This window comes from Equus caballus, chromosome 20, assembly GCF_041296265.1.
Source record: "Equus caballus isolate H_3958 breed thoroughbred chromosome 20, TB-T2T, whole genome shotgun sequence".
Lineage (NCBI taxonomy): Eukaryota > Metazoa > Chordata > Mammalia > Perissodactyla > Equidae > Equus > Equus caballus.
The window spans coordinates 66,928,114-66,954,938 of record NC_091703.1 but is presented as its reverse complement, the minus strand read 5'-3'; the positions used below and the strand labels follow the sequence as shown (position 1 = coordinate 66,954,938).

Sequence of the window (26,825 nt, the reverse complement as noted above, 5' to 3'; positions counted from 1 at the left end):
ACCCGCTGTAGACGCTATCATGTTCCCGCCTGTAGAGGAGTCATTTGTAATCAGAACCCACTGAGTCCACACTTAGTAAGTACCTAAGAACCATACACAAGAATAACACTGCCTTTTCTCCTGCCTTTAGACACACACACAGACACACGTTTTCCCCTTATTTAGACTCTATAAAAACCTACATTTAAACCCAACACTACCACTGATATGATTTTTGGTTACTTGTTTATCTTAAGTTTCCTTCTATGTAAAGCAGAAACTGCATGGTTTTCTGGAAGGAACAGAAATGATGCACGTATGGTACCCGGGGTGAGATCTGACAACTGGAGGGCCGCAGCCGTGACGTTAATACAATGACAACCTGGTACTTACGGACCCACATGCTGAATAATGCTGTACTGCAGCCCCTCTGTATTTTCTCACCAATAATGATTTTGACTAGTAACATTTCCATATATGCTTGAAGGCAGCTGCTAATAGGCAGAGTATTTTATAGGAGGGATAAAGACACAGTGCTCCAGTCAGACGCTGGGTGATAAAATATAAGTTAACCTTGCACAAACGGGAACTTCAAGCCAGCATGAAATATGATGATTAAAGGGATGTTTATAATCCATTATTTGGCACAAATTAAAATATTAGGGAAGCTGGGTGCTACTTGTTACTTTTTATGGTGGTGAGGGGAGGACGAAATGCAGGCAGGCAGCTCAGTGAGTAAGAACTAATAATCCTCTGCTGGGGAATTTGGAGTGGCTATAAAATTTGAATTTGGAGAGTGAACAAAACTCTGACTTGTAAATTGTTCTGTTTTGGCCCAGTCACTCCAATTAAGGCAAAAACACCTACCCGATAAATTTTATAGGACTTGTGTTAGAAATCTTATGCAAAAGCTGACATAGAAAGATATGAGATGCTTCCAGAAAGATGGGGAAAGCCAATATTTTTATTTTGGGTGGTTTCCATGATTTTTAACAATAATTTTTCATATATGTGCTCACGGGCAAAAGCTTACTTTAACACAGAATAACATATATTTGAAACCCAACCTTGAGGAGTACTTTGTCTTTGTGATTCACATTTTCTGAGCATTACTTATTTCACATGACCCTTGACAAATAAGCAACCGTTGTTATTTTACATGTTAATTAAAAGAATGCACGTCAAAATGTAATAGTCAAGTGATTTCCTTGTCCCAGGGAGATTCTGGTGACTCAATGGGCGCTAAGTGTTAATTTAATGAGCTTTGCTAATCATGCTACTATCTGAAAAGCTCGGTATTAAGCAGCCCCTGGAGACAGCCCTGGCTCTCTGGCACTTGGGAAGGTCACTCTGGGAAAGAAGAGAAACAGCTTTCTAATGACATCTTGGGAAATGGAGACCAGCTCAGAGAACACTGTGAAGGGTGGTGGCAAGGACCCTCGGGGCTTCTCAGATGCCTCAGGTGGCATCCCAGACTATGACGACTCATGGGACCCTGTCTTAATGGCGGGCTCTGGGATGCCCCCTGAGGGCAATGAGCGTGTCCTCTGAGATCTACCTCCGGCTTAGGTAACACCTTCCAGAAGCTCACAAAGCCCTGAACGCCCACGTGCCCTGCCCCTCCACTCCTGTCACATGGCAGAGGTCTCTCCTCTGTCTAGACCTGAACCCCCTCTCTCCTGCCTTCTCAAGGACCAAGCTCTAAATGTCACATTCTCTCTCCACCTTCTCATCTTAAAAACTTTCTTTCATACGTAAGAATGTAAGAATTTCAAAACCTATATTCTTGCCTGACAAACTTCAGGCCTCCCTTCTGTGTTCATATCTCAGACAATAACGTTTAAATAAATTTTTCTTTTAGGAAGATTAGCCCTGAGCTAACATCTGCCGCCAATCCTCCTCTTTTTGCTGAGGAAGACTGGCCCTGAGCTAACATCCGTGCCCATCTTCTACTTTCTATGTGGGACGCCTGCCACAGCACGGCTTGATTAGCGGTGCGTAGGTCTGCAATTGGGGTCTGAACCCGAGAACCCCGGGCCGCTGCTGAAGTGGAACATGTGAACTTAACTGCTGTGCCACCGGGCCAGCCCCTAAATAAATTTCTTCCTTATCTGTCCCCATGCAATCTCTAGTTAAGTTCAGTAGTTTGCAAACAACAATTTCTCTTGAATTTATCAAAACAGCCTTTTCTAGTCAGAAATCCTGGAATCTCAGCAGCGGCCTCGACCCACTTCCTCCAGTTCCCATGTGCACTTACCGCCTCCCTGTGCCCCAGCCAAGGCCCACGAGACGTCTGGGACAGCAGTCCTCGCAGCCGAAGTGTACAGGCCCCACCACTGTCACGGTCCACCCTGCTCGTCGGACATCTTCACTTACACTTTATGACGCTACACTTCTTACCACCAGGACCAGCACTATTTTTTCCTGTTCTGCACTCACTTCTAGGAAGGGCAAAGACGAGCACGTTCATGTGACTGTGCGATCCAGCCACTGCTGTGCTGCGTTTCTGTGCTGTGCAGCGTTTCTGTGCTGTGCAGCTGAGCTGCCTGCGCTGCAGAGATGAGCGGTTTGCACCCGGCGGCAGCTGTGTCTGCGGAAGGTCAGGGCGCAACGGGCGAAAGCTGAGGCGCACAAAGTGAAAATAAAGGAGTCGAGCATCATCCGCAAGTAAAAACTACTAATGGTGCATTTTCTAGATTTCTTCATCTCTGTAAATAATCAGACTCAATATATTCTCACGTTTAGAAAAAATTAACTTAAATAATACTTTAGCATAGAATTGTCAATTATCAATTTGAGAAAGTTGGGATTATGACTGAGATATGGTTATTAGCAAATTTAGTTCCAAGTTTATAAAATGCTAAACACTGAATATTATATACATATGAAAACTAAAGAAGAAGGTTGGATTAAAGTCATCGTTGGGCAAAGCGATTTGCAGAACCAGAGGCTGTGGCTCTGAGAAGGGGGAGAGGCCCCATGAAGCCCCATCCCCTGATCCTGCTGTCAGGAATGCTGAGGCCGGAGAACTTACAGAAGGTCGCACAGCTCAACTCTGCAGAGGGTGGCCCTGGAACCCAGGCCTGACATATTCTAACAGAGGGAACACACATATTCACAGAACAAGCCTATGTCTATTGTTTATACTTAAAAACATGCTACCCATCAAGACTCGTCCCCAGGCCAGGGGGCTGGTGTGGTTCTCCTCGGACGTGTCCCACCAAGCAGAACTACCCTCCACCCGAGCAGAAGGACGGTTGCTCAGCAGGACGCCCCCGGCTGCTGCAAGAACCTTTCAGCCCAAAGTACTCACCCACTGGCCCCCCAGCTGAGCCTAGCTGAGGGTTAAACACCAGAGCACCCGAGACTGAGGGTGGCTAAAGAGAAGTCGTTTCTCTGAGGATCCAAAGATATGTTGACTCTTCAGCCTACAGGCTAAGCTGGATTCTGTGCAAATTACTGCATCAGTCCAGAGATCAGATCTTGGTGCCAGATGCCATCTGTGCTTCGATGGCCCCGCTGTCGACGTAGCTGTGTTTTCTCCACAGGCACATCCTGCACTGAACATCTCAGCTATTTAATCCGCGGGTGTGGACGCCCGGCCTTAAGATTCTGGCTTATGTTCCTGGGGGAATTAAGCAGTGTTTCAGAGGATACTTGAAGATAAAGGATAAACGTGGAATTTAGAGAAGAAAGCTCTTCCACATTCACTGGAAGATTTTGGAGAATTTTATAGTAAAATAAACATGAGAATGTAAGAAGTGAAAGGCTAAAGTCTCACGAATTTTTTAAGATAAAAGTCAAGACTTCAAATAATCCTGCTCCTTTGGCTGCCGATTTGGGCCACGCCCTCTGTCTTCTGGAGATTCTTCCCTCTGCCATCAGAGGCATTTCAAGGGAACAGGGAGAGAAACGTGGAGCATTTCTTTATCCATCCCAGCAGCACATTTCCAAATTCCAGAAACAAGTGACAGGATTTGAAATCTTCCTGAGTTAACACAGCTCTGCATTCACACCTTCCACAGACAGGAAGTAACTGTGTTCTGAGACAGCACGGAGGCCTGGAGTCAGCAGGAAACGGGCACACCTCAGATCAAGGTGTAGGCTCCCTAGATACAGAACGTCAGACCACATGACAGCTGGATCCATTGGGGTGAGACCACCTTCCAGACCGTCGGCAGAATTACGTCAGTGACGGCGTCCGGTCTCCTCTGTGTGTTGAGGCTCTGTCTGAGCTGAAGCCATGTCTACCCAACACAGGTCAACACTACCTTCTGAGAAACAACACCAGGCGTCACTGCGTAGACGGCAAGGATGTCAAAAGTGTGTTTTATCAGCAAATAAGTGATTATGCTTGTTATGACTCAATTCTTTTGAGGGAGGAGGAAAATGAATATAAATAATGAGTACAGAACTGGAGATGTAAGAAAACTATAAACAGAAAGCACAAATATTCATTTAGCCCTAGCAATCAACTCCTGGGAAACCACAGGTGGTAGACATATAATATGATCATTACAGCTTCACGTAGCCTGAGCGGTGGAACCACCAGGGTCCCTGGATGTGGCGGTCTCTGCCTGCGAACACACCTGCTGTACAAGTGATCGGTGTGAGAACTAACTGCTGATTATAATTGTTTTCAGTCGTCTTTATGCACGCAGAAGAAGAACAGAATAAGGCTTTTCCATATAAAGGAAAAATAAACAATCAAGGGACAATAATTTTAAGAAATAAATCTTTTCAAGCCCAAATAAATTACAATGCCATTGTTTTCTGGGTTATTTTTGCTTTAGCTACCTTGAGAGTGAATACATATATTCACTTGTTTTAAGAAGTCAAGACTCAATTGTAATATCTACATCAAGTAAATCTCTTCTATAATAAACTAATGTTTAAAAAAGGACATGTTAACCTTAAAAGATTTGTTTATAAGTACTAAACTATGTAAGCTTGACAGATAGCATAAAACCCACTGTAGATTGATTAGAACGCAATCTCATTCTTGCCTTCACGTTTTGCATCCTATCGAAAATTATGGTGACATACAACTATTGCTTAAACTTTTTAAATAAAACCTTAGTGAGCACACAATGTCAAGGTCTCCCTTCTTCTTTCCACGCTGCACTGTCTCAGGAACAGATTGCACACACTTTGGATGCACAATCACAACACGGAATAGTGTTTTCCCTCCTATTGGCTACAGGTTTATGAAGTTTCATTAGGTGTTCAACAATTGAACAAGCCACCAAGCAAAGAAAGAATGAATTTGCAGAAAAAAGCATGAAAGCCAATATTGGTAGCTGGCGTCTATGTTCAAAGTAGCAGCTGTGAAGGTGTCCGGTGGTGTCTGGATGTACTTCTGGCCCTGACTTGTGTGACAAGCCCAGTAAAGGTCTGAGGAACTAAGCAGGTGGCCAAGTACGCTGGGGTGTGGCAACATGCTTTGCAGGTGTACACACACGGGATGGACAAAATGTCTACCAAAATACATCTACCAAAATCTTTTTATCTAATCAGCAAAAGAACACTACGAAAAACGACAATTAAGTCCCCCAGAGTTAAATCAATCAACAGCAACTGTCTCCGTCTTCAGAACTGACACTGAGCACGGTTTACAGAGCCTCTGAGGAAGGAAGTGTGGCAGAACCTGGGGTTGGCGGTGTGACACAGTTCACTTTTTGTTACACTGTTGCAAGCACTATGTGGTCATCACAGTTAACTCCAGCAAGCACTTGAGTAAGACTAAAAATTAGCTTAATGTTAGAAATAAATTTGCCCAAACGGAATTCTACCTTAAGAGCTGGCACCAGAATTTTCCTTAGTGAAAAGCATCTCCACTGAGAGGCAGGAGCACTTGGAGGCCACGAGGACGGGCTGCAGCCCCACAGCCGGGGTTCAAATCTCAGCTGTGCCAACACCACGTACTCTCTACCCTTCAGTTTCCTCAACAGTGAACAGGGAGATGATGCTAAAACCCACCTCACAGGGCTGTTTTAAAGATCAAATCAATTAATATTAACAAAGCAACTTGGAGAGTGATATACAAATGCATGTGTTAGCTATTTACAGATTCTGACAGAATGCAGGAGAAATAATGGAGGAGCAGAGGCGAGAGACAGTAGACAGGGGGAAAAGATGGCAAAATACTATGTGTCTGGTGACAAGACCAGCCAGCCCCAGGGGTCTAGTGGTTAAGAGCTGGTCCTCACCACTGCGGCCCAGGCTCGTTTCCCTGTGAGTGGGCTGTCACGCTGTGGTGGCTGCGTGTTGATGTAATGCTGGAAGCTATGCCGCAGGGATTTCAAATACCAGGAGCATCCCCCATGGAGGACAGCTTTCAGTGGAGCTTCCAGACTAAGACAGACTAGGAGGAACGAATTGGACCCCCACCTCCGAAAAAGTTGGTCATGAAAACCCTGTGAATAGCAGGGGAGCATTGTCTGACAGAGTGCTGGAAGAGAGGATGGCGCAGAAAGACCAGGCAGGTTCTGCTCTACCGTCCACAGGGTCATTAGGGGTCGGAATCCACTTGACAGCACCAAGAACAAAGGGACCTGACCACTTCCCAGTCATCTCCTTCCTCCAATCCCCGCTCCCAGTAAAGTCCTCACCAGAAAGCTCTGCTGAGCTCTCGCGAACGCTAGGCACGGGCAAACTTTTTATTTTGTTTGTTTAAAAAAGCAAAGAAGTGGCTGAGCTCCACACAGTGGTCTGTGCAGCGTGGGGCAGAGGAAGCTGCACTCCAAGAGTCAGAGGAGGCCGGGAAGACCTAAAATTGACGCCTGAACAGACACACGGGGACAGTTTGAGGATCTGACAGGATCTGGAACTGGATAAAAAGGCCCTCAGCACACTGGAGGTGCACACATCTTACGACGACATACGAAAGCACCAGTATTTTCAGACTCTACCTAAAAAATAATCTAACCTCTCCAGTGATTTCTAATTATAATGACAGACATCTAAAGTCACGTGTGTGAGAGCCAGCTGGCTGCTCACCCTTCTTCTATAAACAGTTGCTACTAAGAGGCTGCTACGCAGGGACTGCGTTTCCCAGACCCACCCCAGAATGCACTGCGTTTCTCAGACCCCACCCCAGAATGCACTGGGGTTCCCAGACCCCACCCCAGAATGCACTGCATTTCTCAGACCCCACCCCAGAATGCACTGGGGTTCCCAGACCCCACCCCAGAATGGGGGCTGCGGCAGGGGATTCGGGGTATGGCCGTCCAGAGCGAGGATCTTTAAGAAGCAGAGGGACGTCCTCCATTCTCCGTTTGTCCTGCCAGATGGATTCAGATGACAAAAAGGCATAAAACGCAAAGAGCCTGGGTGCCTGAACCACTGCGAGGAGCTGAGTGGACTAGGAGCACCTGCCAAACTGCTAAATGAACAATAAATAGAATTTTTTGAACTTGAGACTTTACGCATTTTAGGCTCAATTTCTACAGCAGGTGGAATTGTTTCAGCTTACACGTCAAGTTACTTGAGGATGACAGCACAGCGTGATGGCTAGGAACACGAATGCTAGTGTCCTGAATCTACCGGTTACTGGCCACGTGACCCTGGGCAAAACCATTTAACCTTCCTGAGCTTGAATTTCCTCACCTAAAACCGGAGAGAACGATGGTGCCTGTTTAAAGTGCTAGATTCTGTCAGTCTGGCTCATAGTGAGTAGCCAATGAACTCAGCCTATATCAATAATAATTAGGCTTGTCCGTGTGGATCAATGATCAGTTAAGTAAACAGAACAAATACACTCGGTTTTCTTGTAGGAATACAGAGGCTTTCCTCAAGGTACCCCATCTCCTCCCCAACACAGCCAACCCATCCCTGCCTCGCCCGAGCAGCGCCCTGCAGACCACCGCCTGGCTCTCCTTACAGCCACAGCTTCTCCCACAGGAGCATCGGTCTCTTCCTCGTGCCTCGCTACACACGGTCAGACAACGGGGCCGCGCGGAGTCCCCCACAGGCTGACACAACCGTCCTCTAACTCTCCTCTTCCCTCACTTCTCTCTCCTGACTCCTTCCCAGCTGTGCCGAGGATGTCTTTTCTCCTCGTGATAACCTCCCCAGTGCTCAGAGTGCATCACAGTGCAGAGAAAACCGGAACCCTTCTGGATGTGACTACTACCCTGAGAGAAGGCAATGCAATTCCAGCTACGACCCCTTCTCCACACACTCCCTTCCACACAGCAAAACCGAGGAGAATTTACTCAACCCACAGATGCCCAACAAACTCATTTTGCTTGATGAACAAGAAATGCCATTCCATGCTGTGTGAGCCTTTGCACGTTCTGAGACAGCATGAGCTGCATCAGCCCATCGAGTTGTCGGGGTGGCAGCACAGTATCCTGGTCCCGAGCCAGGCAGCTGGCTGACCCTGTCACTTCCCGGCCAACTTGGACGACGTGCCCCGCTGAGAGCACAGATCTGTAGGAACCACAGACGGCTGGGTTCAAATTCCAGCTCTGCCCTTAGCATGTGACCTCGGGCAAGTTACCCAACCTCTCTGTTCCACTTTCCTGATGAGTAAAACAGGACTAAAAATACAGTAAAGCATGTTAACGAGGAATAAGAATCAGTGTGTAAAGTTATACAGGATAACAATGTACAGTTTTCTCCCCATAAAGGAAAATAAAATCCAAATTAAACACTTTTCTACTTACATAAACTTCTATAAAAATGACAAAATCCTAACCATCAATACTGGATATTCTGCTGTTCACAGATAACACAGACTTAACTCCCAGTTAACAGCACTTTGAACGTCCCCAGAACATGTGATGTGTGGTACGCGCCACCCTCGTCTGTCCCGGCTGCTGTAACAAATCACCGTAGACCAGGTGTCTGATCAACAAGCAGCATCTCCTTCTCGTAGTTTTAAAGGCTGGGAAGTCCAAGATCAGGTTGCCAGCAGATCTGGGTCTGTTGAGGGCCCGTGTCCCCAGACAGCTGTCTTCCCTCAGAAACCTCCCATGGCAAAGGGCCTGGGGTCTCTTTTATGAGGCACTGATCTTATTCAGGAGGCTCCACCCTCGTGACCCAATCACCTCCCACTCCCCACCTGCTGACACGTCCCAGTGCGCGTGGGTCTCAACACATGAACTTCAGGGCCACAGATATGCAGCCCAGGCAAGGCTGGAGGCCCCGGCACAGACAGGGATCCACTTCTCTCCGCCACTCACTAGCTGGGTGACGTGGGGCAAGTGACTGAGCTTCTCTCAGCCTTTGCTTTCCCCTGAACACCCAGAGTCAGTCACTGCCCTCTGCCACGTGACCAGGCATGTCGAGGGCTTCCCAGGAGGCCGGTCATGGCACACAGCAGGACAAGCATCAGCCTTCCTGCTGGCGACGGAAAGCCTCTTGGTGGATGTCCGCAGGGCGAATGAAATGTGTGTTAGCACATAAATATTACACCAGTGCTGAGTGGAGGAAAATGTAGCCACTTAGGTCCATTGGGGACAACTGCTCGCCTCAGGCACTACAGACCTAAAGATCTAAGGGAGGAAGAAAAGGGTAAAGCTGAAAACAAAAGCAGTGGCTTCTTTGTACCCTGGAGAAGTGAGCAGGACAAAACTAAGAAAGAACAACACAAAGGTTAGTATGGTACGCTGCTGCAAGCAGAGTCCTTTAAAAATCGAAATTTCACTTGATATGTAAAATTTGGAGGATTCAGGAGCCTTACAATTGTATTTAAGTCTCACAATTACTCTTAAGAGAGAAAGGAAGGAAAGTTATTAATAACGTGTCAAATTTTATGGAAACCTCAAGGAATACAGAACATATATTTATGTAATATTTAACTTTAAGACTTATTTTTCAGGCATCCTTTCTCAGTTAACACACCCTGATCTTTCCTAACTGATCAGGCTGTCATTTTAAAGCTTTCAGTAAGTTTGCACTCATGAGACGGTGAGCACGAAAGGCTCTGAGAAACCGTAAATTCCCCTAAAAAGAAGGAGCCCTTGCTGGTGGTGCAATGAGCTCGTGGACAGCCTGGGTGGGGAGCGCCCTCTGCTCTCCTCTCTGAAGGGCGCTCAGGGGAGCTCCCCAGGCACAGGCTCTCGCAGAGGCCTTGAAGAGTGTGCAGCGAGTGACGACTGTGGAAACGTAAAAGCAGAACCGAACGGACAACGGGCACCACTTTGAACCACGTCACAAAGCCGTCTGCAGGGCAGCACGTGTGCACGAGTTGTCAGTTCATGCAACCCGGGCCAGGGAGGGCAGGACATGCAGAAGGCGCAGGAGGCACCTGCGGAGTCCTGAGGAGACCTGCACCTGCCTCCAGCACCTGCAGAAGCCTCTGACAGGAAAACCGCGACTCAGCACTCCCTCCAGGGGACCACAGCCCAGGCCACGCACCCGCGGAAAGGAAAATCTACACTCACAATTGCTCTTAGACCAAATTCGAGCATCTGTGGAGAAAAATATGCTGGATCTTCCTGGTCAATGCATTTGATGCAACATTAAAATATTTTAATTCAGCTTTTTTCCTTCGTGTTTCTGGACACAAAATTTAGATTAGATTTTCAAAATTGATTACATGACTTATGAAGTGGATGGTTTTTCCCCACGAAAATATAATGCTTTTGAGTCTTTGAGACAATAATGACCCATGAGAAGACAGAGTTATTATTAAGCAGTATAGAAAGCCAAAGAACTGAGTTGGGAGTTTTTACTTTGAAGGTAAAATTTTCCTACTCTGATCTTGCTATCCACATCAACCTTCTCAATAATCTCTAACAAATACATCATCTGGCATTGTTTTCTCCATGATTTGAAGATCACAGAATCTCCATGAAATTTTATGTAATCTTTCTTAAACTATCTTCTGTTTCTTTCCTTTTTAAAAACAACTGAATAATCGTCGGGGTGAATTTTACTGAGGTAGAAGTTGTAAATAGAAATTGGCCTTTTTAGCAGCAGTGAATCACACTGAGTCGATTAACAATCTCTTGGATGTATTTTCCCATGAATTTCTAATTAGTGGGCTTTCCTTTCGAGAATCTCCCTCATTAGAGGCTTTGCATCTATTTTCAGTTTCCATAGTGCAGGCAGACAGATCAAAGATTCTTTCTTGCACTTTCAAATTCAGAGTGATAGAAGCGTTAAATTAAGATGTTACTTGCTTTGCTTATATTTCCCAATCAATACATTTCTACTTCATTAGATAGTAGCAAGTGTTTCTATGCAACCACATGTTTATTTACAAATATAAATTTATTACCTATAATTTATCTTTTTCATTTGAAACTTTTGTAGGTATAATGTGATTATTTACTATTTGATAGTTTCAAATTAAGACCTATGGAATGTGGTATTTCCATCTACAAAAGTGTCCTGGGGCTGAGCTGGGTCTGGATGCTGACTGTCAGTCCTGGATCATGGCGTCCATGACGGGTCATGAGAACCACGAGGAACCAGTGTGCGCACCGCATTCTTCAGGTCAAGAGAAGAATCTTTATGCTGCAAGTGGCTCTGTAATAAGCACCACGATGTGCCTGCCCGACGGCAGAGTTTTATTTTCTACCTAAGAATCCACCCGCCGACTTGTGTAGCAGCTGTGGTAGATCCAGTCTACACAGGGGGCCTCGCTCTCTGTCCCTAACAAAAGACACATTTCCAAAAGTGCTTGGCATTTTTGCATTTCTTACCTAAGTATTTTCACAAGAGTAACTGCCAGACCTTTATTAAATGAAGTGACACATGTAAGAGGCTGTGGAAAACTGCAGTAGCTTTTCTCTAATTCTTTTTTTGGTGAGGAAGATTGGCCCTGAGCTGACATCTGTTGCCAATCTTCCTCTTCTTTTCTTCTTCTTCTCCCCAAAACGCTAGTACATAGTTGTATATTCTAATTGTAGGTCCTTCTAGTTGTGGCATGTTGGGGGCCGCCTCAGCATGGCCTGAGGAGTGGTGACATATCCGTGCCCAGAATCTGAACTGGTGAACCCCAGGCTACTGAAGCCAAGCATGCGAACTTAACCACTCGGCCATGGGGCCGGCCCTTCAAAAGCTGCAATATCTTTATCATTATCAACACAAACTGTTATCTTTCAGTAGTAATTTTCTAATAAAATGTTACCTTATTTGGCTTTTGCTGTGATGGTAAAGAAGTTATCATTGCAGTAGTTTGTTCACTGTCTCAAAACCTTAAAATGATAGTCATTTACTGTTGTTTATAAAAGAGTTAAAACTGAAAAGCAAGAAGGTGGAATTATCCAGTAAAACATCCAGGAGCTTTTGCAGTGACATGAAAGCAAAGAAAAGAAAGGGAAGGGAGGTAGAGAAATAATAGAAAAATCAGTTCTTGTTAAAATTGAAAAAATGAGATGTATTCATTTCCTAAAAATAACAAAACCCAACACAGAAGAAAAATTCCCTTTAAATTTACCCACTAAGAACAGCGTGTCACGATGTTAAAGGAAATACCACAATGTGATCATTTAACGACCACCTGCGCGGGACGTTCTGGCTGAGCATCGTCCTTGCCCGCCCGTGGACGTCTCCCAAGACCCGCTGCCCTGAGGGTACTACTTGTGTCAGGACCAGCCGCCCCTGAGTGACTCGCAGTGCATCTGTGCCCAGAGCGCTACCGACACTGATGGCCAGAGTGGGATTTCACAGCACTGCGTGAGGACCAGCAAAGCCTCACAGGGGTTCAAGGATCACTTTCAGCCCTGACAGAAGCTGGAATTTGGGTAGGCTTGAGTGACAAGAGGATTTTGACAGGCAGGATGAGAGATCAAGAACCTTCCAGTTGGAGGGTTTAGCACCTGTAAAGGCGCAAAGAAAGAAGTCTGAAGGTGTGCCTTCCGAACCCAAGGAAGGTAAGTCTGGCTGGAGCACTGCCAGGAACGAGGGGACACACGTGAGACGGGAACACACAGGCATCGGTCACGTCAAACACAAAGTAGACATCTCTTACCGACGTTTTCTTTTATGCACACCTCCTTGGTTTCATATCGGCACAAGACCTGTGGTCTATACTGTAAGTTAAATTTTATTCACATCAGATTCGTGCCTAGGGACTTTCCGTGGCCTCAGCAAGAACAGCTTGGGGCCTGGAAGGGCAGAATTCAGACTGGAGTGTGAGGAGGACAGAGTGGCTCATGAGGCAAGAGACAGAACACGGAAAAACCCTTTCAAAGGTCTCACTGATTCAGGGAAATCCCCGTGTGCCCAGTGCGGCCATGTGCCAACTGCTGGGACAGACCATGGGTGATGGGACAGACACAGACCCTGAGCTCCCAACTGGGGACAGTAGGGAGGAGGGGGCGGCGGGGAGCAGGGGATGGGCCTCCACCACTTCAGGTAAGCAGCTAAGGCAGGGATCAACCTCGAGGGTGAGGCTGAGATCTGAAGATGCTCGTCTTTGTGGGGTAACCGGCATTCTGGAGAATCATTGTCTCTAAAGGAAGATGATACCAATGGGTACTGGGTATAAGTACAAACACAGCAGGAATAAGGGGAAAAAAATGTAAAGTCAGGGTAGTCGTGTAAAGAACTCCTGACTCTGAGAAGCAGAGTGTGTCTGGGGACCACAAACGACCCCCGTTCTGCATTGTCTCCCGCTGCATCCTGCAGGACGGGCACTAAGTTCCTGGCCTGGAGGAGAGGTCAGGAAACTTTCTCCTTACAGGACAAGACAGTGAGTATTTTCAGCTTCATGGGCCACAAGGTCTCGGCGTTTGCAGCACGAAAGCTGCCACGGACTCCACATAAATGAACGAGCACGGCTGCCCTTCAATAAAACGGTCTCTATGGGGGGCTGGCCCAGTGGCGCAGCGATTAAGTGTGCACGTTCCAATTTGGCGGCCCGGGGTACACTGGTTCTGATCCCGGGTGTGGACATGGCACCACTTGGCAAGCCATGCTGTGGCAGGCGTCCCACATATAAAGCAGAGGAAGATGGGCACGGATGTTAGCTCAGGGCCAGTCTTCCTCAGCAAAAAGAGGAGGATTGACAGCAGATGTTAGCTCAGGGTTAATCTTCCTCAAAAATAAATAAATAAATAAATTTTAAAAATGGTCTTTATGGGCACCAAAATGGAATTTCATATAATTTTCACGTCACTAAATATTGTGATTATTTACAACCATATGAAAAAAGGTAAGAATAATTCTTAGCTTGTGAGCTGTAGGAAACAGGCTTTGAGCTGGAGTGTGCTGACCGGAGTCAGGGAGGGCAGGCTGGGCAGAGGGTGAAGGGGGCGAGTGCGCAGAGAACTGAGTCTCTCTCTGCAGATCGTTATTCTTCTGAGGTGGGTACCATTTATTATTCCAGTTTATAGCTGGGGAAACTGAGGCTCAAATAGGCCTCACACTTCTGTTTTCTTCAAGAGTCTTCCAGACCGCCTTCCTTTATATTCTATACTTCTTTCCAGGCAGATTAATTGACCACAGGGGTCATTTCTGATGACCCTCAACTGCCCAAAATCTTTCCCATTGACTGTCCCAACCTCCACATGGCCAGAAGTGACAAAGCATGTCCCACCCCAGGGCCCACTCAGTGAGGGCAACACCACGCAGTCTCAGCTCCGACACCCCTCCTCCCACTGCCCAGACTCCAGCGTACACAGGACTGTGCCATCTTGCAGACTCGTCCAGCTATTCCTCGCCCGCCCTGGACAGGCCTTCTGCAATGGGGCCCTAAGTTGTCTTCCTAAATACACTTTTCTTTAGTGAAAAAAGGCAGTATTATAGAACAAAGTGAAATGTCGAGAACCTATGATTGCTTTAAAAAAGCGGCAGAGAGCCGGCACCTCGCTGTGTGCACGTGCAGCTGGAGGGGGTCACAGTGAGGTGACTGAGAGCACAGGCTCTACTGCAACCTCTGAGAGCTGTGTGGCCTCCAGCGAGTCGGGGAACCTGCCAAATGGGAATAACAATTGCACCTTGTGGCCGTGTTCTGAGGACTGGAGAAATGAATACACAAAAGCAGTTAAAACACCAGGTGGCACGTGTTAATTACTCAACATATAATAGCTATCATTGCTGGTGATTTTATCAATATTAATAACACAAATACATAAAAAACTAGCTAATGATATAGTAATATTTTCACAGTGACTTTGTAGTTGGTGGTGCTTTGCAGGAGTTTTATATATCTTCTTTTTGCTTTTCTATGTTTAAAAATCTGAAAGACATTAGTAAAATAAATCAACAAAAAAATCTCTATATAAAACCATTCTGCATTAAATGAAGACGCATTGAAACTGGTCATCTGCTGTAAAAATAATTAGACACATTTGTCTTTGCATTTGAGCTACCTGAAATATTTTATAACACCCATCCTGACACTGATCTCATGCTTAAGAATTATCTTAGTACAGTTAACAATAATTATCACTGTATATAATTATTGAGCGCTTGGTACTGTGCCTTGAAGACACATTAATAAATGTTAGTTTCCTTTCCTCCTCTAAATCCTAAAATACAAATTTATTATAAAAAAGTAATTACACTCAAATATTTCTTCTGCCAAACCAATCTAAAGGTGTATCTACATATTAGCCACACTTGAAATTTATAGTTCAGAGCAAGGAAAAGAACAAAAATAGAGCAGCTGGCGTATGTTTGAAAATACTAATCCTTATTAGGGCATCTCTTCAGAAGACGAGTTACTATGGCTGAATTGAATCTCTACTAACAGTGGTGAATTCCTGAGGCCGACAGATCAGTAAATACAAGGGCCCATGCTTACATTCATCTGACGGTTTTGCAGACTTGAGAATCATTGCTGGCACCATGATTTTGCTCTCAGGAAACAAGGAACATGAAACATTACATTCCTCAGAATGTTTCTCTCGTGCTGTTAAATGAACCAAATAAATGAGGCACGGACAAGAAGCTTGGATTTCAGCAAGACTTAGATCCACAAGAGCTTTCACTTTCTGAAACTTTTAGGGGGCGCCCATCCTTTGTGAGAAGTTTTGCTTCCATTGTTAGTAATCGGCAGAGACAAGAAGACTTTCTTGGAACATGCAAGGAGGTCACCCAGGCTTCCTTCCCCACAACTACAACTTACTTTTGTTAAGGAAATGGTGAAGAGTCTTCACAAAGCAGCACGAGACAGAATATTCTGGTCAATGCAATTGGCTGGAAGGAGAAAAAAGTAAGTCCTGGGGCAAATGGAAGTCCCTCACTTATTGTCCCAAGGTCAGCAAGCTGGGAGGCGCAAGCTGGCGCTCACTCGACTGATCTCATGACTTGCTTTGCCTGTGTGCCTTTTGGGAAGAAAACTGGAAAAAGATTAGCAGAAGGGGATTGAATACCTTGGACATTTTCTTGGCATGATTGTTGTTTAAGAATCATGTGGATTTTATGGTAAGGCCTTGAACTCGCGGTGAAATTAGCTTAATTAGCTTATTCAGCACCATCCCTTTAGGTGCAAGAGGTTAGAGTTATTGTTTTCTCACTCTATGTTAGTCTTTTCTTGAGAGTGGGACAGGGAAATTTTGTTAGTTTCTTCTATGATTTCATCTTGAGAAATTAGCTGTGCCTTGGAAATTCATTAACTCTTCTTAAACTATTTTGAAATTAACCATCTATAAATCTATTGAAAACTTCTTAGAATACTTGTATTTTTTTCCTATATAATCATGTAGGATAACAAACCCTATCTGGTTTTCAACTCTATTGCAAACCTTCTGAAATGTTTCATTCCTATGATTATAATGAAATAATTAATTTCATTGAGATAAATTACCAAAGAAAAGAAAACAATCTTTTAGATGCATATTCTGAGGAAGAATAAGAAAAAGATCTGCTTATCACCTTGGGAAGAGGTGATACCAACAGATGAGGGAGAGAGGGCAGAGCTTCAATTCTCCCCAACGAGACTAATGTCACAGTGGAAAGAGTCAAAGTCACGAATGGCAGCCCAAGCAGGTGAACTTCGAGAATGAAGATCAATCAGATTTTATCTCGGAACCCTGAAGATGGGCAAGATGATCTCAAAGGGTCTTGAGATGATCTCAGAAATGCTGGCGAGGACACTGGAGATGCACAAAGGCAGGGTGACAGTCATGAGAGACACAAGAACAGCTCGTATGAACTTGACACCTGCAAGCGTGACCCTGACCCCAGTGAATGTCTTTAAGGTCACCTTTCAGAGACTGTGCATGGCCCAAACCCAATGGAAGCCCAGCGCTGCTCAGCGGTGCTTTCTCTGGTACCAACTGACTTCTGACTTCTCCCCGCCCTGTCTCCTCACTCCCTCCACTTGCTTTGCCTCCTGCGCACTGAGGAGACCCAAGGCCTCTGACTTAAGCTCCTTTGGCTCTCAGTATTCCCACTGCAACATCCCTCTGGATTTCAAACATTTCCTCTTTTCTATCAGACTCAGGGAAAGAGCCATCTTCCCGTCTCTCCAGGAATAACCTTGTGTCCTTGAATCATCCCCTCTGTTCTCTGGGACTTTGCTCCATTAGTTGATATTCTTCATCTTGTGTCTTTCCATCTCTTCATCTGCAGGTGCTCCTTCCACAGCTCATCCTGGAAAAATGCTCAGGGCCCCTTTATTCTGAGAGGCACTCACACCCGCTCCTTACTTCTAGCAGCCCCTCAATTACAGAGTTGGTACCTGAACAATCCTTAATAAACGCTGGTAGAATGAATGAGAGGAAGATTGTTTACTCTTGATCTCCTTCCTTCCTAAAGCTTCCTGGATAGACGTTCACAGTAACTGCCTGTCTTTACCCTCCCTCCAGCCCCAGCCCCACCAGCTGCACAGGCTTTAGGGTGGTGGGGCAGCCTCACTCTCCCCACTGTCGAGGGACAGGCCCTTGAGCCCGCACCCATGTCTCTGCTGTTCTAGCTCATCCCACCCGTGACAAGGGCCTCATCTCAAGTCCAGGTCAGGAGAGAGGGTGAAGTGGAGGCGGAAGAGACGGTGGTTACAGAGAGAGAGCTGAAAGGAACAACAAAGCAGAGAGGAAGGGGCTCCACTCGTGCTGAATGCTCCCCACACTGGACACACTCTGTCGTCACCCTGCTCACTAGTCTACTCTAACTTGGGCCAGGAACAACCCCTCAGTCCCCACGTCCATTGGTCTAGTCTCATTCCCTAGCTTCTTCGACCTTTCTGTAGGATTACCCAGCCTCCCTACAACACTGTGTCTTCCCTGGGACCTCTGTGTCTCCTCCTCTCTGCTCTCCCACTCCTTTTCTGGACCCTGCTCTCCTCTCCTCCACACCCTCCCATCTTCTCTCACCAGTTATTCCTGAATGTGGACGGTTCACCTTGTCTTCTGCTGATTCCACCTTCAGGTCACTCTTTTTTCTGATTAAGCTCTTTCCTTCCCATTTCCAGAGCTATGTCTCTACCTCGCCACATCCTAATTTTTCGTCTCATCCACTGGCCTCCTCACTTCCTCGCTGACTTTGGACACCTGCTCCAGTTAAGCTTCCAGGAGCACAGCTTGCTTTCTTCTCTTCTCCTGGTTAGACGTTCTCCATCAGTGAGCAAAGCCCCTTAAAGGGCCTTAAGTCCTGGCCCCATCCTCTTTTCTAAATGTGTTTCCCACTACAAGCCCTTTCATACACTTTTGCTTTAACCAAACCATGTTCATGGGTTGGGACAATTTATGAAATATATATTTGTGCTTTCTCCCTGTATTTTTCCTTCCCTTTTCCACAAAATTATTAGCCTTCTAATAATTTCCACAAAATTATTTTATGCCTTACAGTCTGAGATTAATGGTTTTATTGTGTAACAAAAACATTCAAATCAATTATTCTAGTGTTTCTTAAAATTGGATAAATTCCAGATAGGGATTTCTGGGATTATAGGTCTGGGAAAGAGAAAGTTTAGGGAAAATTAAAAAACGAGAAAACTATTTTAAGGGTTTGTAACTATAAAGACTGTGGTATCACCGAAAGGCAGGGCTGGAAATTCAGATATGGGGACATACTGAGCTTGTTTACAGTGGGGCATCCAGGAGGAGCTTTCTTAAATTATAATTAAAGAATATTTCTTGTGAGAGGAGGAATCTGGAAACACAGATCTGATGGTCATATGCATGAGCTGAAGCAACAAAAAATAAATTTCTTAGAATGAGAATTCTAAATGTTGACAAATCTTCATTGGAGAGAGGAAATATAATCATTGAGAGAGGAAAAAATGTCACTCATAGAAGACAGAAAAGGGAGCAACAACAGCCGTGCACTGAGACAGAGTGGTTCCTGAGGTTTGTCACCATTTGTCATCTGCCTTAGAAAGATCAAGAAGAATGAGGCCATGTTACCAAATCAAGGTGAAATTATGATGTAGAAAGAGAAACGTAAAAGTTCACACCTGGCTAAGTTCACGGGGGGACATCCGGGCCAACCCACCCCCCACACAAGTCAAGTGCGTCCTGGGAAGATGACGCCACGGTTACTCACTGAGCCACTTTGGGACAGAACGATTTCCTTATCCTCGCGTTGAAATCCAATGCTCTTTTGCTCCCACACACGGCAACCTAACCCCTAACTAGAGTTTCCACAAAAGTTATTAACTCAACTTCCGGGAAGGCAGACACCATGTGAAACTCAACAGTGACTGTCACCGGGATAAAATTTAAGTTCACAAAGCAAAGGGGCCGAGCGTTTCAGAGACAGTCATTTGAACCTATTACCTGCAAAGCAGGGCCACAAGTACAGCTCCCACGTAAAATTATTACTCTGTTTTATTCTAACAAAATGGAATTCTCCTCACTGGCGAACAACAGAGAGGGAACTAACTATAGGGAAAAACAAGAAGAGCGAGAAGTGGCAAGTTGGGGACAAAGACAGCCGTCTCCTCACCTGGAGTCTCTCCCACAGGGAGCACTGCTCCCTGAAGAGACATCAAGGGACATTTCCATCCCACCCAAGGGATGAAGTGTCCCGAAATCGGGCGGTGAAAGCCTCACCCACACCCACACCCACGCTGTAAAGCACCATCGCATCAACACTAAAAACCAAGAACACCACCGTCAAACACAGAACCAAACTGGGAACAACGCCTCCTGGCCTCAGGAAGAACCCGACCCTAAGGCAGACAGGCGAGATTCTCCTTCACAGAAAACAGCTCGTCTCACCCCGACAGTGGGGAGACAGACCCATCACGGGGATGCTGGCTAACTTAGGTTCCTTCTAATACTATATTTTCAGAAAGATAAACCTCTGTTTAGATAAAAAGCTGTACACACTGCGTCAATTTCTTAATGGCTCAGAATTTCCAGCCTCTAATTTATTTGACAATTTGTCCAGTAGGATGCATAATTAAAAACAGGTAGTTTCCAGGATGCCAAGTTGACCAAAGGAGTTCATGAACATTTTTTGGTAGAAGTAAATTTTGAGACAAGACTTTTGCCGTTAAGGAACATAAAAACAGAACTGAGGGTGACAATGGGAGAAACAGGCGCCGATGAGTGAAGTCAGTTCAGTATTTCACTTACCTCTGGTGCCCACAGCACTGAGCACAGTAATGAATTACCTAATATGTCTGTTCAAATATTATATAAGTTTAGGCAGCTTTTATATTTTATAATACAGAAATAACCATCCTCCCTCTGTCTTTGCTTTTTTCCTGTATACCTGAGGGCATAAAGCTTTTAAGATTTATAAGCAGTGTAAAAAATGCGAAACTCCGATTTGTATTAAAACATTATTCTTTGCACAAATCCATTGACCCATTTTTCTAGAGTAAAAATAACTCCTGGGTTTTGACTTGCATTGAAAATATAACAATTACAGTTCAATTATTCCATTCATACAGTGCGTTTAATAGTATATTTCAAGTTGCACAACTGACCTTCTTTTCTATAAAAGTACAGAGACAGCCTAAATTATAAGTGATTGTATTATGGAACATTTTGAAAGAAGAATCCTGTTGCTTTTCTTGCATTTAAATCAATTTGGATCTTTAATACTTCTTTGCATTTCCTTGCATATTTGTAAACATGGCTTTAATGTTTTCTCACTTAAAGGAAAATACATGACCACCTTATAGATTGACAAGTGATACCTTATTAGACAGCTGTACAGGAAAAATAAATAAACCCATACAAATAACAGATTTCCAGAGACGGAAAAACAAACTTCCTTTGCAAAGCAGAATCCGTACACTGGACAATCCCGTCACACCCATGGCGTGGAGACCGGCTCCCGTCGCTCCAGCAGGAACCTGACACGTGTACGTGGGGTTCGCGTCACTCACCTGTCTGGCTTAGCTGGGATGTGCTTCTGCTCCTTCGAGACACTATGGCAACCACCTTGGCACTCAGGCTGGATCTCCTCTTCTTTCCACCTGCTCCAACGGTACCCACAGCCGTGTCCGACTGGCTGCCGTCATTATGCTCCAGTGTGTACATCTCTCCACTCACACTGGTGCTCTTCGTGATGGCTCTTCCTGAAGTCCCCATCCGTCTGCCTTGCATTTTAGGGGTAAATGAACTATATTTACAAAGTAAAAACATATATGCATCCATAAATTACAGGTCAGCATAATTAGAATCCTAAATCTAATTTACTGTGAAATCATCCAGGCAAATTTTTAGGGGGAAAAGCCAGTTGAGTAGCATTCATATAGCTATAAATACTTTAAGATCACATCCCTAAATATGTTCTATCTAGATGTACCTTAAAACAATATTATTTCAACACAGAGTAACTGAAAAGCTTTTTAAAGACAATAAAAAGGAACACAACCAATGCTATCTGTGGGGAGGTAAACGTGACAGATCAATTCTGTAAATAGTTACTATGTTACCCTCAGAGAACAACTAAAATATTTAAATCAATAAGAAAAGTTCATATACGTTCCCGAGGAGAAAAGTATTGCCAAAAATTGACACTCTGAATTTGCTACATGAAGAGGTTTAAAAATGAAAACATTATTTGTTCCAGTTTTCCTTTGGAATTCCAACTGGCAGACATCTCTTTTGCTACGTGAGACTTGATGAGTCTAGGAAAGACGCTAATGAGGCGAAAAATGCATTTGGCTCCTTCCTTGTCCTCTGGTCACCTTCCCCTCCACGCAAACTCCACCTCATTTTCCTCTTTCAGGGCTTCAAACTCATGCTCTAGGTTGAAACGTTCCTTTCTTTGTTCTTTCCTATCAAAAACCTGTCTGTGTTCCCAGATTGTACTACTTCATCTGAATAGATCATCGTATTTCTCTCCCAAACGAGCACGTTATCGTTGAGAATCTCAGGCACCAAGAAAGGTCAATGGGAAACAGAATCCTCCCTATTTGCCAAAATAAGTGCACGTCTGTGAGGGGGGAGCAGTGGGCAGGCAAGTGGGGAGCGGGCTGTGAGGGTCCCCGGTCTTCACGCTACATTGACACGCAGCCATGTCATCCATCGAGAAAAGCCCTTTGTGGTCCAATAAAGAGCAGTTTGATATATCTGAAATGATCCTCTTAATTTGATGTCTCTTCAAAATATTTGTAGAAATTGGATTACATGACCCTCACCACCATCTTGATGGTCTGTTTCTTGTTTTGAAATACAAAATACATGACCTAATATAGCTTCTTTTAACAGGGATGACACAATGCGCCAGCTGGAATAAATCCCAACATGACAGAAATGATAAAACAGAAAGTAGGGATCATGCAACACGTGGCCACATTTATAATGAGAGTTTCAGTAGAAAGGGAAATTCATGTGGGGTGAGTCCAGAAAGGTGGGAGGGCAAGATTGTGGGGGGCTTGGAAGCATGAAAAAGAGACAAGATTGCTTGGACCTTAGATCCCTTCATGAATCAGGAACTGCAAACAGAGACCTCTGGGATAATTTAGAGTTTTGAATCCCTAGCTGCATTTCTGGAATTGGTCCACATTAAAATTCTTCTGACAATACAATAATAAGAGATTCACATTCTTTCATTTTATTCCACATGAACTCAAAGTTTTAACGGCCTTTTGCAAATCTGATAATTTTGCTATGCATTTAACACAGTCTCTTTTTCAAGAGATTAATGAGGACAGTATTACATATGACCAGTCAAAAACTGATTCCTGTGGGTTTATACACCCAACTCCAGCAAACCTTCTCTCCTGATAAATACTATGGTCAGTTTTTCTGTGTCTTCACCAATTTATTTGAATGCATTACCTAAACCTGTCACCTGCCTTAAGTCTACTCTTACTGTCTGCTTTACCACGATTTTACTTGCAGAATTCTGATGAAGGATGTACAGAAATGTCAGGATTTGGTCAATTTCACAGTCGTAATATCCATCTTCAACCAAACACCTGTGACTGAGAAATCGGCAGTTCCATCTCTCATCATTCTCTTCAGCACACTCCCCACAGTGGTCATTGTAAACTCTCTTCTCACGATTTCAATTTTACCTTCACAGGGAAGTATGGATAAACTAACATGTACCTTTTTTCTCCCCATTATGCCCATGAAAATGGACTTCTATCACAACTCTCAATTTGTATTTTAAAAATCATTCCACAAAAAACCACTATTGTGAAATTTTGGACAATGTTCTTTAGGTTATAGAGAAGTTTAAAAGAACAGAAAAATGCTTTCTAAAATTTCTATCATGAAAATGTATTCAAGATGAGCTAGGAAGATTCAAAAAATTTTCCATGGATATTTTATTACAGCAATGAAATGATCTACAAGGTTGACAAAAATTCTGAAAAAGATTTAAGGATATATGTGTATGTGTATAGTGATTACCATTTTAGGGGGGTGAGTCAAGAAGTTATGGTAAAAGTGATTTTGTGAATAAATATCATACAATTTTTCCTCCCAAAATAAAATACTTTGTTTAGAAGCTTAAAAGCATTCTTAGTGGGTCTGAGGACAGTGCATAGCTTCCTAAAGAACCCAGAACACCATGTTGATTGAGAAGATGTTAAGGCATTTTTCAATTCTTCTGTCACCTAACGGAGGGCACAGGGTCAGGGGTCTGCTCAGCCAGATTAATTAAATCGATGTGAAGGTCACGTTTCAGCACAAATGTTTTCTACCCTCCTGTTTCTTAGCCTTTTATTTGTCCTGCTTCCCCTGCCTGGACACCTATTCCTGTCATTTTGGTGGCCTGAACCCTTCAAGACGCATGTTAAGGCTCTCTGCTTTATAGAGCTTTTCCAGGTCTCTCAGCCCTCTGTTGTGTATTTTGCACTGGTCATACTGAACTTCCCATGTTTTCGGTCGGCATGCACCTTACACACCACACACTTGCTACAGGCCCCCGGCCCCCGCCGAGTGAGCCCACGATTGGTGGGAATGAGACCCCCCAGTGCACAGGCAGACTGGGATCCACCCACCTGTAAACCAGCACAGCCACCGTTCTTCCGTGACAGCCCCTGCTTCTCCCTGACTTTCTGCTGAACCCTCTGCTCAGAGCTTCACACACACAGAGCTGCCTGTGTGTCCTCTCCTCCCACTCTCTTATGAACTCATCTGAATCTGGCCGCGCCCCTGCGGCCCCACCAAAGCTGCCTCTCACTCAAGTCACCAGTGACGCCTCTCAGCCCTCATCCTTTGACCTCTCAGTTCATCACGTAGGTGACAATGCACTTGATTCTTCTGACCTTGCAGATACTCTGTTCTCATGACTTTCCCGCCTGGTGCCTCCCAGGCAGGATCTTCATCTTCTTCATCACTAACTGCTGGAGTTGGTCAGAGCCCGGCCTCTGGACCTGTACTCTCCCGCAGGGCACAATCCCTGGACGCCCCATCTGGTCCCAAGCTTCACCTACTTCTGAGTGCTGCAAATCTCAGCAGCTTTTCTCCGCCTTGTCTCAGCTCTTAACTCCAGATTTATGTATCTGATTCTCAGCTGACGTCCCTGCTCGGATAAGTCTGATGAGGCTCTCAAAGATAAGGCGTCCAATCCAACCAAAAACTGCCCCCTCTCTAGGATCGCACATCACACTAACGACCCCATTCACCCAATGGCTCAGAGGAATGGCTGCCTCCTTCCCATTAAGAAAAAAATCTAAACTTGGAACTTAGACCAAAAAAAAAAAAGAAAACAATTGTCTTGGGGCTGGCTTGGTGGTGTAGTGGTTAAGTTTGTGCACTCTGCTTTGGCGGCCTGGGGTTCGTGGGTTTGGATCCGCTCATCAAGCCATGCTGTGGACTTAATCTTATTCCAGTATTTCATTTTTTTCAATGATTATACGTCTGTATATATAAGTATACGAGTTTCCTGAATCATGTTTGGAACCAGTTTGTCAACTGTTTGGTTTTCTCACTAATGAGTTAAAACTCTGACATCTGCTGTCTTTCTTATAACTATGCTTTAATTTTGAGAATTATGTATTGATGGTGTCAGAAGTCCCATGAAAATGCCCAAATGGACTCCTTGCTGGATAACTGTGTTGTCCCAGGAGGCACCCACCCCTGGACTCTTTAAGCCCAAGGATGCCTTTTCCTGGCTCCTCAATTTAACATCAAGAGGCAACAGAACGTTACTGTCGGTCTCTGTTTTCTTTCTTCTGCCTCTGGTTTTCCATGTTTGTTTGTTGCTGGTGCTGATTCTTAGTACATTTGTCTCTTATTTTGCTTTTCTTGTGACTGACAATACACTCCCTGCTGGTGGCAGCAACAACAAGGTATCTCTCTGCGGGTGGGATCTGTTGGGGGCAGACATCAGGGATATGGTGAAGGTCAGGAGCAGATGACAGAGAATCTGGTTGCTAGTCTTTAAGTGTCTTACGCCTCTGTCGGCCACCAGAGCTCACATCACTCATGAATGCCTCATGCACTGAAAGAGGAACCAACCTTTAAAGTCTGGGCTTGGGTCTCTGTGGTAATTTTGGACCTACGGCTGAGCGGTAAAACTGAGCGGCTAGTTCTCTCTGTAGGTTTAAAAATAGTCTTTTCATTTGGTGATAAAAATTTCTGCCTTTGTGTGCGCCCCAGGGAAAGCTGTCTAGATAGATATTAGATCTCAAGCTATCTCAAATCTAATAGAGCTCCTTTTCTGGTTGAACTATACAGATAACTAAGTGTTTATATAATTCCAGTATAGTTAACTAAAGAATCCCCAGAGAAAAAAGAAACTGGACTTCTAATACTTTGAATATGCTCACCTTTTAAGAAAAATCCATTCTCAAGAAGTTGCTAACAAAAGAATTGTAATATAAGAATCTAAATCCACAAGCAAAGTGAATTCTTGGAGATATCAAATTAGTTTGATAAATTTGGTTTAAATAGAGCTTTATGGAAACCACAATGAGATGCTACTTCACACGCACTAGGACAGCGGTAACAAAAAAGAGGCAGTGACAAGTGTTGATGACAATCTGGAGAGACTGGAACCCTCATGCAATGCTCATGGAATGTAAAATGATGCAGCAGCTTTAGAAAATAGTTTGGCAGTTTAGTCAAACAGTTAAATTACACTTAGAGTTACCATATGACAGTAATTCCATTCAAAAGTTAAAATCAGAGTTACCATGTGGCCCAGCAATTCTGTTCTTAGGTACAGGCTCAAAAGAATTGAAAACACACGTCCATACAAACACTTACATAAGAATATTCATATCAACAGTATTCATAACACTTAAAAAGAGGAAATAATCCAAATGCCCATCAACTGACGAATGGAGAAACAAAACATGGTCTATCCACACAATGGAAGATTGTCAACCACAGAAAGGAATGAAGCACTGACTCACATTACAGACGTGGATGCAGGTGAAAACGTCACACTATGAGAAAGAAGCCAAATACAAAAGCTACATACTGTACGATTCCATTTAAATGAAGAGCCCAAAGTCAAACCCATAGAGACAGCATGTGGATCAGTGGTTGCCAGGGGCTGGAGGAGAGCAATGGGGAGTGACTGCTAATGGGCGTGGGTTTCTCTTGGGGGATGATAAAAATATTCTGGAATTAGAC

General features: G+C 44.5%; 1 protein-coding gene across 50 annotated transcripts in view; it reads right to left on the bottom strand.

Annotated features, from left to right (window-relative positions):
- The window catches only part of RIMS1 (regulating synaptic membrane exocytosis 1), a 418,194-nt gene that overhangs the window by 34,463 nt on the left and 356,906 nt on the right, over positions 1–26,825 (bottom strand). For 25 of the 50 annotated variants that reach the window (XM_070244805.1, XM_070244806.1, XM_023625170.2 and 22 more), the window contains one exon: positions 21,167–21,402. The exons of 15 other annotated variants lie outside the window; for them this stretch is intronic. In XM_070244805.1, coding sequence (XP_070100906.1) covers positions 21,167–21,402 — 236 coding nt within the window. The remainder of the gene's footprint in view (positions 1–21,166; positions 21,403–26,825) is intronic. 10 more of the 50 variants (XM_023625163.2, XM_070244808.1, XM_023625175.2 and 7 more) reach the window with 1 other exon arrangement.